The sequence below is a fragment of the Elephantulus edwardii genome, unplaced genomic scaffold (assembly GCF_000299155.1).
Source record: "Elephantulus edwardii isolate Elephantulus edwardi_28Jun2011 unplaced genomic scaffold, EleEdw1.0 scaffold00094, whole genome shotgun sequence".
Lineage (NCBI taxonomy): Eukaryota > Metazoa > Chordata > Mammalia > Macroscelidea > Macroscelididae > Elephantulus > Elephantulus edwardii.
The window spans coordinates 12933462-12951945 of NW_006399844.1; the positions used below are offsets into that span (position 1 = coordinate 12933462).

The window sequence follows — 18484 nt, forward strand, 5'->3', positions numbered from 1 at the left end:
CCACACAATCCTAGAGATCTTTTTCTGTAAAGATGACATCCAAGAAAATCCAATCACTCACTCATTCATTGCCATAGAGTTGGATCCAACTCATAGCTGACTCTCCATTGGGTTTCCAAGGCTGTAAATTGAATGGGAGGAGATTGCCTATTCGTCTCCTTCAGAGCTTCTAGTAGATTCAAACCACCAGAAGGAGGTGGCCTTTGGGCTGCAGTACAGCTCCTTATGGACGGCACCTCCAGAGCTCCTGTGAAAACCCCGTGGAACAATTCTACTCTGTAATGGATGATGGACTTGCCCTGACTCAGAATCAGTTCAGTGGTATGAAAAGAATGAGGGCAGTATGGGGAAGGCTGAGGCTGAACTCTATTTACTTCACAAAGGGGAACGATTCCCATAAAAAACATCCATAATACAAAATCTATTCCCATGGACTCAATGCTCCCACATCCACCTCTACTATTTTCAATACCAGTCCTATTGCTCTATGGGGTCCAAAACCCATTGCAATGGGCAGAGCCATATTCATGATTATGAAGTTTATTAGGAAAGTCAACAGGTTGTAACTCAGATTGGCAACAGGTTACAGTTTCTCAGTGAGAACAGTTTCTTAACCATGTTCAAAAGTTCATGAGTCTTTAGCTTTATAGCTTTGGCTCTCTTGTAGTTGTGTACTGTCAAGTTGGAACCAAACCATAACTGACCTCCAGTTAGCTATCATATCAAAGGAGATTTCCCGTCTTTCTTCCAAAGAGCAGCTAGGGGATTTGAACTGCAAACCTGCAGTTCAGTTCCTTTCCAGTAGGCTACTAGAGCTCTTAGCTCTCTTCTTGTGTGCTGTTCAGTTGGAACCGACTCAGCTGAACCTCTAATGGGTTGTCAGAGGCAGTAAATCGCACAGGGGAAGATTGCCCATTCTCCCATTCCTGGAGAAGCTGGTGGGTTTGAACCTCTTGCCTTTGAGATTGCAGCACAACTTTTTACCAGAGGCCATCAAAGCTCCTCTCTTATTTCTGCCAATTATGACATTTCTCCCAGTACCCCCCCCCCCTTGCCACCGACATGCCCTCCTACAAGCTGGGCAAAGGTCCCTTTGTGGGGCAGCGGTCCCAGGTCAGCTCTGTCTCATGTCAGTCTCTGGTGTATGGTTCTATGCTGTGGCTGTTGGTGCTCTTATCTAGGCCCAGGTCTGACTGCATAGGACTCGCTGATCCCCAAGAACAAGGACTCTCTGCTGCTTCTTCCTTGCTTGCAGTGAGGGCCCCAGTTTCTGCTTCTGCACCTGCTCCATTTTAATCTGGTGGAATGGTGAAACTGATCAAATCCCCACTTGGATAGACTGACAGATACCCTTATTTGCATGTTGCCACCAAGCCCTGTGGGCAAAGTTAAAGGCCTAGGAAGAGAATATTTTTTTTTAAATTTTATTTTTATTATTTTGTGTGTCTGTGTACCATTAAATCGGATCTGACTGGTATAGGAGGAGATTGTCTCTCCTCCAGCAGAGCACCTGGTGGATTTGAACTGCTCACCTCTGGGATTGCAGTACAGCTTCTTGCCACTAGGCCACCAAAGCTCACTGGAAAATAATCTTAAATAGTCGACCCACTCCATCACAAATGGCAGTGGGTTTGTTTTTAGTGCATCAACCTCTTTGCTCCCTATCCCACCACTCTTCTCATACAAGGACCTGACATTCATTAAGTGCGTTATACATGTTTGTAGTTAACCAGATGTGCTTTCTGGTAGGCTCTTCTGGAGATGTGATGAGGTCATTTAGATACTCTGCCTCTTTCCTGGAGAGTAAGAGGGAAAAGACGTGCTGTGGGATTGGGGTCCCACAACCTCTTTCTGGCTTCTGTTATTCTCTATACAATTAGATTGTTGAAGGCATCCACTGGTTCCGCCCAGGCCTGCTGGTCCATGTGAGCCTGTGAATCCTAGGATTGAATTGTGCATGTGGTAGAGTTCTAATTATTCTTTTCCCTGGGTAATTCAAGGAGTCCTGTTGGTGGAAGTGGCTAAGTGTTTAACTGCTAACTGAAAAGATGGTGGATCAAACCCATCAGCCACTCCTTGGATGAAAGATATGACAGTTGGCTTCCATCAAGGTTTATAACCTTGGAGACCTTATGGGGCAGTTCTGTCCTGTCGTATAGGGTTATTATGAGTTGTAATTGGTTTGACAGCAATGGGTTTGGTTTGGTGATTTTGAGGAATGCAAAAGGAATTCTTGAAGGTCTGGTGTTGTGTTCCAAGTCCTTAAGATGCTCTTAGAGTGTACCCTGGGATTGGATGTGACCCCAGTGTGCTAATAGGTGAACACAGCCTCCTCCTTGGCTCCACTTGTATTCAGGCTTTTGTGCCCTAGTACAGTGACTCCCCAAGCCCCTCTCCTGGTCTCTCCTGCTGATATACTCAGCTGTAGCACAGACAGCATAGACATTGACACACTCACCTCTGTACCTGTATGCTTGGGCCTTGCCATTAAGCTGTGTGCACATGTGCAGGATCTACTGGTTCCACACAGTGTCAGAGGTTTCCCATCTTTGGCTCTTAGGCTTCATGTTCAAAGTACGTGGGCATTTTAGTCACCTCAAGTTTAAAGATGCCTCTGCCTCCCCTGTGGCCCCTGAATGGATCTCTTTCTTAGCCTTTCCTTGTTAAGCCTACTCTATTTCAGTTGATTTGACTGGACAATTACCTTACATAAGTGCTGGCCATGCACCAGGTACTGTGCTAAATGCTTCACTTATTTCAAAGCATCCAATGAGGTAGGTATTAGGAGACTATTTTATAGATAAAAAAGCAGAGTCTCAGAGCACTAAGGTAACTGATTCGCATAACTAATCAAGGGTGGAGCTGGCATGCAAATCAGGCCTGATGGGCTCTGACACCGGCACCCTGAAACCACTGTCCACTCTGCCTCTCTTCACTCCTCCAGCCTTGAGGCCAGAGCCTGGGTTTTCTTTTGCTCCAGCCAGCTGCTAGACTGTCCTGCCTTGCACTGGACTTCTCTAGGGCTGTTTCCTACCCATGGGGATGCTGAGCTTCCCAGTGAGGATTGTATCCTTGTGTCCCAGCTGAGTCTCAGTCGATGTCCATTGGGCTCCTCTAGACATTCATTCAGACTTGGGCCCCACGCAGCTTGGCCCCTGCTCATTCCCTCTGCTGGCCAAGATTTACCCAATGACTACAGATGTCTCTATTACTATTAATTTTCCTCAGGACTCTACAGTCACAGTGAGGCAATCAGCATAACTCTCTAAGGCCTGTATAGCTTCTAGGGAACAGGAGTTGGGACTTAGTCTGCCCGTTCTGCAGAGGGGAAAGCGGAGGCACTTTTAAGGATCTGACTTGTCTGGCTTCTAACCTTCCTCTGTGGTGTTTCTTTAATATGATGTTATCTCTTGAAGATTTTTCTTGAGAGAGTCTGGTTGGAATATTCATCCTCATTGTTGTTGAGTTGGAACCAACCCATAGCTGACTCTCCAGCGGGCCTTGAGAGACTGTAAATCATTGCCCATCTTTCTCCCACAAAGCAGTTGGTAGACTTGAACCATGTGCCTTTGGGTTGACAGCACAACACTTGACCCACTAGACCACTAGAGCTTTGAAAATGTGAGGAAAAAAAATCAGAACTGTAGCAACCTTTGTAAATAAATCACTACCTTGCACTGACTTAAGAGTGCTGGAAGTCAGGAGGAAGAAAGGCTCTTAACAAGTAGAGCTGGTAAGAGCACTCAGAACTTTTGTCATTGTTGCCACAAACTGTGAACAAATACTTAAGCCCAGGGTCCTGGATGCACCAGGAGGCAGCCCTCACTTCCTGTTTCATTACTTAAAATGAAGATATAACTCACATGCCATAAAATTTACCCCTCCCACGTGTGTAGTCAGTGACTTTTAGTGTAGTCACAAAGCTGTGCAACGGTCCCCATTACTTCCAGAATCTTTTCATCACCTCTAAAAGGAGGGAGGCCCTGTACCCATTAGCAGTCACTCCCCATTCTCCTCTCTTCTGTCCCCTGGCAACCACTAATAGACTTTCTGCCTATTCTGGACATTTCACATAAATGGAACCGTGCACTATGTGATCTTTTGTGATTGGCCTCTTTCTTTTAACAGTGTTTTCAAGGTTCATCCATGTTCCAGAGTGTATTGTTACTTCATCCCCTTTTATGACTGAAGTCCATAGTATGGATAGAGCACATTTTGTTTATCCATTTGCCTGTGAGGACATTTGGTTTATTTCCACTTCTGGCTGTTAGGAGCACTGTTTCTTTTGATTTGGTTTTCTGGGGAAAGAAGCCCTTTGCAGTGGCCAGCATTCTGTATCTCTCCAGCTTGGCCATTTGGAAAGCTGGAGAGACAGTGGAGATGATCCTGGGGGAAGAGCTACTGAAATGGGGAGTTTGAAGACCTTAGGAGACCCCAGGCCTGTCCCCAAGGCCATCTGCTGTCAGGAGGGTATTTTTCCTATGGTTCACAATTAATAGCCAGTCCTTGAGATTTGTTAGCCCTAAATGCTTATTTGAGATGCTGGAAATGTTTTCAAAGACATTGAACTAGCCCAGGACCCTTGTTTTTCTCTCCACTTGAAGAGCAGAATATAATTTTTTGATAGCAATGATGATGATAACAAACTACACTTGTATGTTGTTGTTGTTGTTGTTATGTGCCGTCGAGTCGCCTGCGACTCATAGCGACACTATGTACAACAGCCCTAAACTCCGCTCTGTCCTGTGCCAATCGCACTGTCTCTGACACTCCCATCCCAATTATCCCAGTCACTGAATCAATCCACCTCATAGAGGGCCTTCCTCTCCTGCGCCGTCCCTCTACCCTCCCAAGCATGATGTCCCTCTCCAAGGACCGGTCTCTCCTCACTACATGTCCGAAGTAAGTTAGACGGAGCCTCAGAATCCTTGCCTCCAAGGAGCCACCCGGTTTAACCCTTTCCAGGACAAATCTATTTGTTTTCCTAGCAGTCCATGGTATTCTCAGTACTCTTCTCCAGCACCACAGCTCAAAGGCATCAGTTCTCCTTCTATCCTCCTTGGTCATTGTCCAACTCTCTGATGCATAACAGGTGATTGCGAAGACTATGGCCTGTAGGACTTGATATTTTATTTCCTAGTTTTTCTTTTTGATTCCTCAGAATATTACTTTCTCCATATTTGCAGATGAGGATGAGGTGAGATACCAAAAAAATGAGGTGACTCTACTGAAGTTTCACAGTAAGGTAGCAGGTAGAGCCCAGCTTGAATCTGGGAATCTCTTGGTTCCTAATGTAGGGCACTTTCCATAGCCTATTGGAGAGATGTTGGCTGCATATGACCTCAGATGGTCTGGGGCAGAGCCATGTGGAATGAAGTGAGGTCTTCCCTAGGGGTTTGGCCAGTTTCCTGTGAAGAGATATTTCCCAGTCAATAGCTCTTTCTGGGTGAATCGTAACCTTTGGTTTTTCAACATTCACTCCAACCCTCCCCTTTTTATTTTATTTTAATTTTTTTTTTACTCCAAGCCCCTTTGATCTTTTCCTCTTGAGATTTGTATCTGGATAAATCTGGTTGGGACCTCCTCTGGCCTCCCTAGGCCTTTTCATCTGCCCCAGGATCTGCACAGTTGCTGGGCAAAGAATCCCAGCATAGAGAGACCCAGCGTCACGTGGTCCAGCATGATGTCTGGGCTGAGAGGGACTCAGAATGCAGCAGGGAGGCTGAGTGGCAGCCTCCATGACCCCCTTCAGGAAGTTCTGGTGGCCAAATGGGTAAGGAGTTGTGCTGCCAACCCAAAGACACACGGTTCAAAGCCACCAGTTTGCTCCATGGGATAAAGATGGACAGTTTCCTCCTGTGTGATTCACGGTTTCTGAAAACCTGCTGGTTGGTCAGCTTTGAGTTGATTTGGCACAGAGACACAAAGGCACAAGGCTACAACAACAATGGCATGACTCTCCACAGTTCTCAAAGTGCTCTGTCCACATGCTCAGTCACACCTGCTGTTTCTACCTCCCCTTTCTCTCCTAAACTGTGGTAACACAGGGGTCACCGCAAGTCAGAACAGATTCAGTGGCAACTGACAGCAGTAACATGACTACCAGCAACCAGAACCAGTTTCTGGCCGGTGGATCCTGAGCTGTGGTGGCCTCCGTGAGCTGAAGCAGTCTGGAAGGGAGGTACTTTCTTCCAAGACCCCCCTGGGTGGACATGGACTTCCCATCTTTCAGTTTAAGCATGCAGGCACATAATTGTATCACAAAAACACTTGCCACTTACACACTTTTCACATCTGTGATTCAGTAACATTAATTATGTCCATCACACTATTGTGCAACTGTAAGTCACTTTCAATTTCCAAAGTTTTCCATCACCAGTAACAGAAGCTGTCTGTCCCCTAACAGTGATCACCTTAAACATTCATCTCTCTACATTTTCCTATCTAGATATTTCATGTAAGTAGCCTCCCTTCTGTTGTTGTTGTTGTTAGGGGCTGTCAAGTCAGAACCGACTCTTATCTGATTCTCCAAACAGGAGGAGATTGCCTATCATTCTCCTAAGGAGCAGCTGGTGGATTTGAACCACATACCTTTGGGTTGTTAGCACAACTCCTTGCCACTAAATCACTAGAGCTCCCTCCTTTCTCATTGAGAGTGGGTTTAGACCTAAGAATATTTGTCTGGATCATTGGAGGGACAGTTTTCTATCTCAGTACCACAACATATGTCAAGGTCATTCTGAGTTACAAGGAAGCGGTTACAAAAGGTCATTCTGAGTTACAAGGAAGTGGTTACAAATAATAGCAAGGAGGTCAATATAGGATTTACCACTTGCTTATTATAATAAATGAGAACAGATTCAAGGTTATCTTTTAGTATAATCACATCTCTTTCACCTACTCGTGTTTGATACGCTTGCCTGAGTGGAAGAGAAGGGTGGAACTGCATGAGCACTGTAGCTCTGTCTTATCTCGCCACCAGCTGGTGAAGGGGCCGTCCTTGGAGGTGGCTCACGTGCCTACGTCATTGGTTGTGAGGGCTAGGGCAGGACAAGGTGAGCACAGCTGATCCCTGCAGGGTTGGTGAGATGGAAGCAGTTGCTTTGATCTTCCTTGTTTTTGTTCTTCCTGTTACAAGGCCAAGGCTAGATCCTGGGACCTGGGCAGTTCTTAGACATGTGCTGTTGGCTTCTAAGAGGGAGGGATTGTCTGCAGTGCAGTGGTGCAGAATGTCCAGAGGGCTGGGATCTGCAGTGTGGTGGTGCAGTATACCCTAGCTACTGCCATTTAGGCCAGGTAGATTTCATTTTGTCACACAGGGTCTGTGTGATACGGGTTCTGATCTTTGTGAGGGTGGCAGCCATGCCTTCTGCATCCCTGGCATCCGCTCCCATGTGTCGTGGACAAAGCCTTGAAGTTAATGTAACATCAGTAAGCAACGGTGCTCATTTCTGCTGCAATTTTCCAGGCTCCCAAATATCACTCTTGGATTTCTGGTCCCCAGGAAGATACCCATACTTCCACATGATATTTCTCACCATTTCTTGGGAGACTGGTCCTGGGGGCTTATTCAGTCTTTCATTGGAAGGAGCTAGGTCCAGGGGAGAGGAACCCAGCTAGGGCAGGTTTGGGTACCAGGAGCCTGGGACAATAATCACATCTGCTCTGATCCCATAGAAGTGAACGAGAGAACCATACAGCATGGCTGTGTGTATTGAGTGTCCCTGGCCAGTGTTTCTAAAACTGGCGAGCATTGCCCTTTTTTAGGGCTCATGTTGTTGGAGAGTCAGGGCTTCCAGTGTCAAGTTTACCCTCATACTACCTTCAGGCCAAAAGGCCAGAGGGCTTCAGTTAATCCTAAAGCAGTCCTAGAACCTGGTGGGGGCCAGTTTGCCTTTGCTGCTGTCTCCAATTGCTTTTCTCTACCTGGATCTCTGCCCTGTAGGTGTTCCGCTCTCACCAAAAGTAAAGCTCCCCATCATTACCACCTCTCTCCTTCCTTTCCTCCTGTCATGGCCTCCAGGGCCCGAGCCCAATTTTCAAAGGAACCATGTCTTCCCAGAAGTGGATAGAGCAGCAGGAAGGGACGAGCCTGTGCAGAGGGGCAGAGCAGCCAAGGTGGGTGCTGTGACAGTAACGTCCAAGAGCGTGAGTGGATGGGGTAGCGACTGCCGGTTCTAGCCAAGAGGTGGCAGAAGCCCATTCATCCTTCTGTATGTGAGGGTGTTTGTGTGCATAAATGCATGTTCAGAGTCTTGGCCCAGCTGGTTCGTACACGCTCAGGAGGGAGGGTCCTTCTCAAGCCATCACCGAGAGACCAAGGATAAAAGCAAATGGAAAGGAGGTGGAGGAGCAGCCAGGGGGGCCTGGCGGGGTTGAGACTGATGGGGTCACGTGGCTCCTCTGCCAGGCCAGATGTTCAGTGGCTTCTTTATCTGCATGCTTAGAGGACATTGAGGTGCAGCGGGCTGCAGGGACGTGCACGAGTAATTGAGTCAGACTAGACAGGGCTCTGTGGGGCTTTCTTGAGCCTTCCAGGTGCCAGTGGGCATATAAAGATGCTGTCTGAACATCTGGCTGGCAGAGGAGCTTGATAACCCTGTCAGCCTCCATGCTGCCGATCTCTCTGTCTGTGTCTTCCCCTCCCTTCCACATGTTCCTTTCTGGATCTAAATTTCTCTGAGAGAGTGTCTGGAGAGGGGTCAGTGATTTGTGGTGGGCTGAGGGGAGCAGAATGAGACCGAGTCTGGGCATCAGGTTCAGGGTTCCTCTCTGGAGGCTGGAGATGTGGGCTCTGTTCTGGGGAGGCTTCTCCCATGAAGAAAGCTTTGGAACCCTTGTCCCATTTGGCAGAACATTGGCTGTTGGGGGTTACAAAAGCATTCTCTTGAGCTGGCAGTGGATTCTTGGAGTCATTCAAGTAGGGATCCAGGTGTCAGACTGACTTGAGTGACGAGCTCTAGGGAAGGAGAGTTAGAGTTGGGACCTCAGATAGTCCAATCCTCTCTTCTTAGACTCTTAATATCATTATCCCCATCAACCCCCAGAACACAGCTGGGGCTAGACCAGCACAGCAGTGTCCCGGGGCCAGGGATTCCCCCAGGTTCTGCCCAGCTGGCCCTGTTGTGTAATCGTTGCTGTGAAGGCTTATCTCACCCCAAACATTCTGCCTGGTGATCAGGCTGTAAACAGCCTGGTCACCAGCAAGGGCCAGATGGAGAGTGGGGTGTGTGTGAGAGCAGCGAACTTGTTGCAGTCACGTTGTCATGGTGACACAATGCTGTTTTGCTGCCTCTCCTCCATCCTAGCCAGCAATGGCCTAAAAGAAGTTTTACCTGCAGCTTGGAGAGCAGACAGCCTCATCTTCCAACCTGGAATGTGTTCTCTGCCTGGCGTGTGTGTGTGTGTGCAAATAGGGGCAGCTTGAAGGAGGAGGAATCCCAAATGATGCCCCCTCTTTCTCTTCTTCCTCTGTCCCAGCCTCAGTCCTGTGGCTTGCGTCTCTTTTGGCCAGTGGATGTCAAACTTCAGTGTTCATCAGAGTCACCTGGAGAGCTTTCAGAACCACAGATGCCTGGGCCCTATTTCCACACCTCCTAGTGTGCACCTGAGCCTTTGCATTGCTAGCATTTCCCAGGTCCTGCTCCTGCTGGCAGGCAGGGACCATATGTGGATTAACACTTCTTTACATGTTAGGCTATCCCAGCAAAGAGAATGTACCCAGCTCTGTTTTCTGCATTGTGTGTTAATTATACCCTTGGACCCAGGGACCTTGGAGAGCAAGGCGGACAGGCCCTCATTCACCAATTGTTCTTTGTCCCTTTCACAGGAAACAGGAGCTGGCCAACAGCTCGGATGTGACCCTTCAAGACCGGCCACTGTCCCCACCTCTCACTGCACCTCCTACAATGAAGGTAAGACGCTCAGGGTCGGTAAGGGAAGAAGGGATGTGTGTGTGGGGTAAGTATTGAGGCCTTGATGTCACTTTGACTGCAGGCATAGCTTTTTTGTGTCCTCATGGAGTCTACAGAATGTTCAACATCTCTGGTGACAGCATCTAATCAAGCTGCATTGTTGGGAGAGAACAAGACTTAGGTGTGGCTGTGCCAAGGAACAGTGAAGAAACAGACTGGTGCCTAAATGATTCTTAGTCACTAGTGAAAGGCCCTGTGGAGTTGAGGGGCTCAGAAACAAGAAGTCCAGTGCGTGGACCTTGAATGCAGCAGGTGTCTTAAAGAGCAGTCACCCAAAAAGACAGGCTAGGACTCTGGTGGAGAGTGTACGGTTCTATGGGGTGACACCGTTGTAAGATGTAAATGCCATTCCTTACTGACCTTCCTTGGGGCTAAGTCTGGCCCTGTTCCTTCCACCTTATCCCTGTAAGAAAGTTCTCTTAGGGGTCAAGGATGGGAGGGCAGTAGTTCTTTTCCCATTCATAAGTCTGTCCCCTAGGGAGATCACATCCTATGATTGTAGGCCCAGCACCTTCTCAGAATTTCTAGAAAGAAGTAGGGAGCAATACTCTCCCCTTCTCTACTCCCACATCTTCCTTTGTTCACCTTCTAGCTACCCGACAAGATGGCCTCACAAGAGGTCCCTTACCTGGCCCCAGGGACTTTTGGCTTAGCCATTGTCCAGGCAGCAAAGGACCTCTCTTTTTCTCACATTTTGCTGAGTGAGAAAAAGCTCTGAAATCACTTGCCTCCTGAGTCATCTGAGAGGACATCTTGGCCAGCCCTTATCTTGATCCTAGGGCTCTGCTTTGGAGTGATTCACAGGGAAATAATTAAGCACCTTTTCCCTGATGCTTCCTGTTGTTGACATCCCCCTCCCCCCACTTCTCTGATCTAACCTACTGCAAGGTGATGCTCCCAGAAGATGCAAGTAAAACCTGCCCACCTTCCTGCTCTTATCCCATCGTGAATGCCCACTAGGAGCGAGGCTGAGTGGTGTGGGAATGGCAGCTGCACCAGCCCTGGTTGGATTTGTTCAGTAGTGGGTGGGCTCAGGGCTGACTGAGGGCCTCTCTTCTCTATGGCGGGTGGAGTCCACAGAGGACATTGGAAGCCATGGTCTGGGACAGATGCTGATGTTTGCTTGTTTGCGTCGAGTCATGCTGAGGAACATGCTACCAGTGCTGCCATTCTGAGTTTCAGCCCCATGTTTTGCAGAGTTGGGTGAGGGATGCTTGTCTCTGTGTTCGTGAATAGTGTATATTTGCAGAGGGAGCTCTGAGAGTCTTCTAGGAATTACTGAATACTGTCGGTTAGGCATTATTTAGCCATTTATTTTACTCAATGTTGTTGTGGTGTACCATAGAGTAGGAATTGATCCATAGTTGAATCTCTGGTGGGTTTTCAGAGGCAGTTAATCGCATGGGAGAGATTGCCCTTGCTTCTCCCATACAGCAGCTGGTGGCCTCGAACCATGTGCCTTCGGGAATGCAGCACAGCTTCTTGCCACTAGGCTACCGGAGCTTATCCAATATTTACTTGAATATTGTAAGTGTCAGGATTCTTGGTTGCAAGTGACAGAAACATAATTTAAGAGAGCACTGGTGGCCTAGTGGCAAGAAACTGCACTGCAATCTCACAGGTATGCGGTTCAAATCCACCAGATGCTCTGCTGGAGAAGGAGGGGCAATCTCCTCCTGTACCAGTCAGATCCTATTTGACAGTACACACACACACACACACACGCACACACACAAAATAATACAAATTGAAAAAAAAATAAAAAAAATAATTCAATTTAAGCATAAAAGGAGATATATTAATTTTATCCTGGCACTTACCCATATGAATCTGTCTCTTTCCATTTCTCTAATGTGTTGGTTTCTTTCAAGCGCTGTCTCTGTGGTGGCAGGATGGTAATGGTAGTGCCTACCTTTTAAAAGTAGCCCTAATGGAAAACCAACCTACCTACCTTCCTTCCTTCCTTCCTTCCATCCTTCCTCCTTCCCTCCCTCCCTCCCTCTCTCTCTCTTTCTCTCCCCCCTCCCTCTCTCTCTTCTTTCTTTTTCCCTCCAGCCGGCCCAACAGAAGTCCCAAGGATGTATCTCATTGGCCAGACTTAGGTCATGTGGCTATTCCTGAACCAATCGTTGTTGGATCTCAGAGATAGGAGACACTGATTTGTCCACCCCCCTATACTAGAAGTGGGAGTGAGGAAGGGGTGGGTCCTTGAAGGAAAATTGAGCTGCTGCCATGAGAAGGAAAAATGAGCAGGGCAAGACCAGTAGCTTTCTACCACAAGAGATGATGGTGAGCCCGGTTCTGGCTCTGTGTTAGATGCTGGCAACTAGTAGTGAAGGGGGCAGTTTTGGTCTCTGATTTCCTAGAGCTTGTAGTGTAGCTAGGGGGAAATGTTGAAATGTAATGAGTAAAACAGAGGACAGGTTGGTGTATGAATATTCTAGAGGAGAAACAAGGGTTGCTCAGGAGGATATGACATGAGTTGGAGGGTACCTAATCTCGTCTTGGAGCAGGTGATAGTGCTTCTTTGGGAAGATGTTTTAAGATGAGCCCTGAGGGTTTGGTAGCATTAGTTAGGCAAAGTTAGAGTAAGGGGAGATGACTGTAGATCCCTATACCTCAAAATGAAGCTGAGTTGTCAGCATTGTCATATTGTGGATTATCTTTGGATCAATTGGGAGCGTTCTAGAAGTGCAGAATCTCAAGCCCTACCCCAGGCTGCCTGGATCAGAACCTGCATTTTACCAACTCCCCTGAGTGACTGGTTTGCACATTAAGCTTTAGAAGCACTGCTCTGGGTGGACACACCCCTTAAGTCAGGAGAGAGCACGGTGCAGTGGAGGAATGAGAAGACCAGGATTAAGGATGGAGAGGCTGGGTATGCTTTGAGGGACCAGAACAAGCAGGCTATGTGAATTTTTGCTAAAAGATTTTGGTGGTTATCCTGATGAAGGCACTGAGGTCATTGCTTTTTGTCAGAGGTGTCAGAGGACAGGATATTTGAAGCTCCCTCTGGCTTTCGTTTGAACTGGGAGATGGATTGGAAGGCCTCTCTGATGGTCCTGGAAGGAGAGGATGGTGGCTGCTCAGATTTCAGGGGTAGATGGAGGGGCCTTGGGAAGGGAGAGGAGGAAGGAATTGCTTCCAGGTTTGGAGTACCACTTACATGGATACATACACTGGGTAAAACACCATAGCAGGTATAGTCTTTGGCCGAGATTGAGACAACCTGGGGGTCAGAGCAGCAGTGGTGGTAGTAAAGTGAGAAGCTGTATTCTTTTTTTCTTAATATTACTTTTTATGTTTGTACCGTCAAATAAGATCTGACTGGTACAAGAGGAAATTGTCCCTACTTCTCCAGCAGAGTATCTGGTGGATTCGAACCACATACCTCTGGGATTGCAGTACATCTTCTTGCCACTAGGCCATCAGAGTTCCCTGAGAAGCTATCTTCTTAATGTCCCGAGTTTAAAGTTCCAAGACTTAACTATAGTCTGTGAGCAGCTGGATGTTTGGGGTTCGACTCAGGAGGGCCTGGACAAGAAACTCAACTCTGGAGTATTTTCTTACAACTCAAGGTGTTGAGCTGTCCAGGTAGAGGGTGGAGTGAGAAGAATCGAGGGATTCCAGCTGCTCCGGTGTCTCGGCAGAAGGGGCTAGACCTAGATGGTGAAGGAAGGGATATTGCACAGAGTATAGAAAGCTGCCCTAAGAGCTATGGAAGTGCAATGACACTGGGTTCAGTAGCCTGGTAGTGGCTTCTCGTGTGAATGAGTGCCGTTCAGGGGCATCCTCTTAGTGCCTGACCCCTTTCTTCTGAGGGGCCCCTGGGGTCCAGGGGGCTGTCAGGGGATGAGACTGAACTGAGTGGGGTCCTAGGCAGGTCTAGAGCAGAGCAGCAACCCGGAAGGAAACCTCATTGATCGATTATCAACTCTCCACTCCTTTCCTCCAGATGTTGTGTCTCCTCCTCTTTGGACAAACTCATTGCTGTCAAGTCAGAAACAATTCATGGCTCATCCTCCAGCCAGTTTCTGAGGCTGTACACCTCATGCGAGAAGGTTGTCCAGCATTCTGATGAGTCGCTGGTGGGTTTGAACAGCCAGAAAGGCATTTCCCAGATAGAGGCTTTACTCTCCAGAGCGCTAAGATGTGAGGGGTTTTCCCTGGAGACCCAGACACTGCATTTAGCTGACTGGGCCTGTTTGTGGTTGGTGTTGGGACCTGTGTGTGTGTGTGTGTGTGTGTGTGTGTGTGTGTGTGTGGTTCATGGTCTCTTTGTAATGGTGATTGAGGTTTATTCAGTGGCTAAGGTTTAGCTGTGGCTGTAGTTAGGAGTTTGTGGCTAGGACATTTTTCTCTTTGTGCAAAGCTGACCACAGTTCCCTCCTTACACAGTCTGCTCCAGCCCAGAGGGAGCATTCTTGTGGTGAGTGCACTTACCAAATCATACTGCCGTGTTGAGGATCCAACCCTTCCCCTCAGTTGAGTTCCTTGAGTGCAGTGACTGTGCCCTCACTCAGGGTGACACTTGATTGATGTTTACTGTGATGGCTGCATGGGAGATGCAGGTTGGTGGAGGCAGGGTCTCTGAACTTGTGCTGGCCTTGGTCATTCACCTCAATAGATTTGGCTTTACTATCATATCCCTGCGGGCTCTCTGTCTCTGGGTGACAATTTTCCAAATTAACACCGTAGTCATGTGTTCTTTAAGCTGTAGACCAAAGACCCCATCTTCTCCATCATCTCACCTGGGGCTCTTGTTAACCCAGCAGGTCTGGGCTCCCACCTGTCTCTGCTTTGTTAACACCTTCAACCTTTTGAGTTATTCCTCCATGCCGAGATGCCCTGGTATGGAGGATGGACCCTCTTTGCAGGTCCTCTAGGGGTCTCTACAGGCCTCCTTACAAATTTGTTGTCTACTTTCTGAGTATCTGGGGAGTTGAAGTGGGCCTTGTCTGACTCCCTTGGCAGTGTAGCCACTGGGATGGTGCCTTTTTCTCATTAGCTTGGATGTCACAGAATGTCTGGGATGGACATTTCCTCTGTTAGTTTGACTTAAGGTCAGGGTCCTACTGCAAGATAGTTGTGTTCCTCCTATGGAATGAGCTCATTTCTAAGACCCAAATTATTGTTGGTAAAACACTGTCTTCATTCCACCCCACACACCTGGGGTAGCCCCTCCTTTTGCTGCTCCTGGGGACTGCTGGGATAGCAGTTGGCCCCAGTGAGAGACCCCCTTGCCCCTCATACGTATAGCAACTAGTCTTTTGTTCACCCACCCTCACCTCTATGGCCGTGTTTTTCAAGGGATTCCCCTCCTCCCCACCCTAATATGGAGCTGAGGAAAAGCAGCCCAGAGAGATGCTGAGCAGATGGGCTGAGCGAGAGCCCAGCTCCCAGCAGGAACACAGTCGGTAGATCGCGCAGGGTGGGCTGGGAGGCGGGCCTGGAGTTGCTCCCTCAGAAGGCTGTGGGTTTCCAGGGCTTCCTTTCTCATCATCTGGCTTTCCTGCCCAAATGGGTCAACTTACTTTTAGGGAGGGGCTTCTCTGTGCCCAGCATTGTTCCAGGGTCATATTGAGGCCACAATCCTTGACCCTCAAAGAATGTTCAGGGCACAGGGAACTTGACTAAGCAGAAGACACCATATGGCTACGCATGTGACAAGGCTCAGTGTATACTGTGGCTTCTCCTCACAGTAGAAGGGATGGGGGAAGGCTTCATGGGGAGGTGAGGGGTCAGAAGGGCCCTGTTAAGCAAGCAGAGGGTTTGGGCTAACCTGCAGGTACCTTAGATTGCAAGCTCTTTGAACTTGAATGAAAGTGCTGGAGATGATCCCTCTGATACCCTTCCAGCTCACAGTAGGTGCATAGATCATTTTGCTGTAGTGGAGTATGCTTGGACTAAATCTGACCTTGATCTGAATAGATTCATCTCTGAACTCCACCACTCTCAGCTGAGCTGACTTGCTGGGAGGTGACCCTTCCTCAGCCTTCTCCTTTCCTCTTTGTGCAAGTCTGAGACCTCTTAACAGATGAGGATAATGGAATCTGAGATTCCCGTTGTCCACTTGAGCCAGTCTTGTTCCTACATTGTTTCTTGGGTACTTAGGTTCCCACACTGCCCTGAAGACCCGTAGAGGTCAACTTCCCATGCTCTGGAAGAACGTGGCCAGTGGTGGACCTTCACATCTTCACACTTTTGGGCATTCCCTGTGCTCAGAGTTGTACTGTTTCTTGCAGGCTTCTGAATTATCCATCAGCCTCTCTCCTGGGGATGGTTTCCTTTCCAGCTCCTAGTATTGCCCTGGGCTTGATTGCATCACTTTAATTTCCTGATGGTTACCACCTCCTCTCCTCTGTGCTGAGCCTGGGGAGGGAGACTGTCTACTTCTGTCAGGGTTGAGTGAGGGGACATCATCCCTTCACACTTATCACTTCTCTGTGGACGAGCTGAGGAAGCATCTGTGGGTAGATGTTGGGCGCTATCCTGGCCTGGTGCAGGGGAAGGACTCAAGGACATCAACAATGGATTTTGATTTCCTCTCTTTTCGCAAAGGACATGAGAATTAGGATAAATATTTGTCTCTCCTGTTATATCACTGAAGTCTCTGGATAGTACAAACCAGCAATTTGTTTGGCTTCTGGCTTAAAAATTGGAAGTTCAAGTCCACCGAGAGAAGCCTCAGAAGAATGATATGGCCGTCTACTTGGGAAAGACCAACTGTTGAAAACATTTCTACTCTGATCCACCTGGCGTCATCATGAGTTAATCTGACTGAACAGCAACTGATTTTTTCTTTTTATCCACTGGACAGGGTTCAGCTGGTTCTCTTGGTGAACCTCTCTGTGCCCGAATGAGTCACCTCTTGTCTCTACACAGACCTCATTTGTGTCATCTGTCCTGCCAATGTGGCTATGACAGGTGCCATCCCCTCAGAAGCCTCTCTTATAAGCAGCCTTTTAGTTCATACACAATTGTGAACAGTGAAGCCCAAGGCAGTGTATGTCAGATTTAAGTCAGAATATTTAAGAATATACTTGGATACTGAGGATGTGGATGCTCCTTGAAGGCTCCAGAAACACAGATGTGACCTTCATGCCCCATCTCTTATGCACACACCTGCACAGATAGATTCTCCCTGGTTTTGTTTGGAGGCCAACCAGCTTGCATTACTTGCAGTTTATTTAGGATATAATGGGATTTAAGAAAATGCTACATACCTACATACGTAAATCAAAACTATATACTTTTACTCATGGATACTTTTGTGTGACTAGTACCCTTATCAAGATAAAGGTTTCCCTCACTGTCTAAAAGTAGAGAATTCCTATGAAACTTTTCATAAGTAAAATGATATAAAGCGCAGAAGCTATTACATTTAATTTACATAAGGGATTTTTTGAGAGTTTCCATCCCCAAAAATAGCTTGCTAAATCTTACCAAATAACACACAAAGCCTAAAATAACACTAACATGTAATGTTCAGAGACACAGTTGATAGGCATAGTGGCTTGATACTGAGATTCTGAGTATAGTCCTGGGGAAGGAGCTAAGGGATGCTACTCTTGCTGTTTGGGGTGTGAGCTGCCTTTTTAACAACTGCAAAACAAACATTGAATACTAGTTTTACTTTTTGCCCCTCCCCCCTTTTTCTTGCTGTGTATTGTTGAGTCAGATCTGACTGACAAAAAGGAGATTGCCCCCCCTTCTCCGGTGGAGCATCTGGTTGATTTGAACTGTGGGCCTTTGGGATTGCAGTGCAGCTTCTTGCCACTATGCTACCGGAGCTCCCTTCTCGCCCTGTTTTTATAAAACAAATAAAATTCAAGGTTTTTATTTTTTTGTTATTGTTGTTAGTGAAAACATGTACTAATGTTCTTATTGTTATGTGTTGTTGAGTCACCTGTGACTCATAGTGACCCTATGTACAATAGCCCTGAAACCTACTCTGTCCTGTGTCAACTTTGAAAGATGCCCCCTCCTGTTCACCCCTGGTCCCCAGGGCAGTCAGATGGGTAATGTAGGCTTTTTAAAAAAAATTACATTGATTTGCATACAATAATGTAGGATTTTTTGGTAATAGCAAAGTGGTGTTGCAAAAAAGAGCTGATTCACTTGTGAGGGTGGTAGTAGTCTGACGTCTACCTGCTTCATGAAGGGGAACTGTCCCCATCAGTAATATCCATAGCAGCAAATAGACATCTGCTTGATCAGACATGGCACCCCCCTATGCTCCTGCACCTCTTTCTATCAGTCATTCGGGTTTGATATTTACTGTTGACTCACAGACTTTACTCACAACTGTGGTATCGAGAGTGGGGTTTATTAGGGATGTAAGTTGGAGAGTGGTGGAAACAATATCATCCAGCACAAGTACAGGTTTTAGCGCAGTAGTCCCAAGGCACAATTTCTCTGGTTTCAGTTCAACAGTTAGCTTTTCCTTCCATCATCCAGCAAGACCAGCAAAACCTTTAACTAGCCTTTATATCAGGACTCCTCTGGTT

The 18484-nt window shown here is 47.4% G+C and overlaps 1 protein-coding gene across 1 annotated transcript in view; it reads left to right on the forward strand.

Annotated features, from left to right (window-relative positions):
• The window catches only part of RAP1GAP2 (RAP1 GTPase activating protein 2), a 281330-nt gene that overhangs the window by 106395 nt on the left and 156451 nt on the right, over nucleotides 1–18484 (forward strand). The window contains exon 3 of the mRNA XM_006891040.1: nucleotides 9830–9914. Within this exon, the coding sequence (XP_006891102.1) occupies nucleotides 9830–9914 (85 nt within the window). The remainder of the gene's footprint in view (nucleotides 1–9829; nucleotides 9915–18484) is intronic.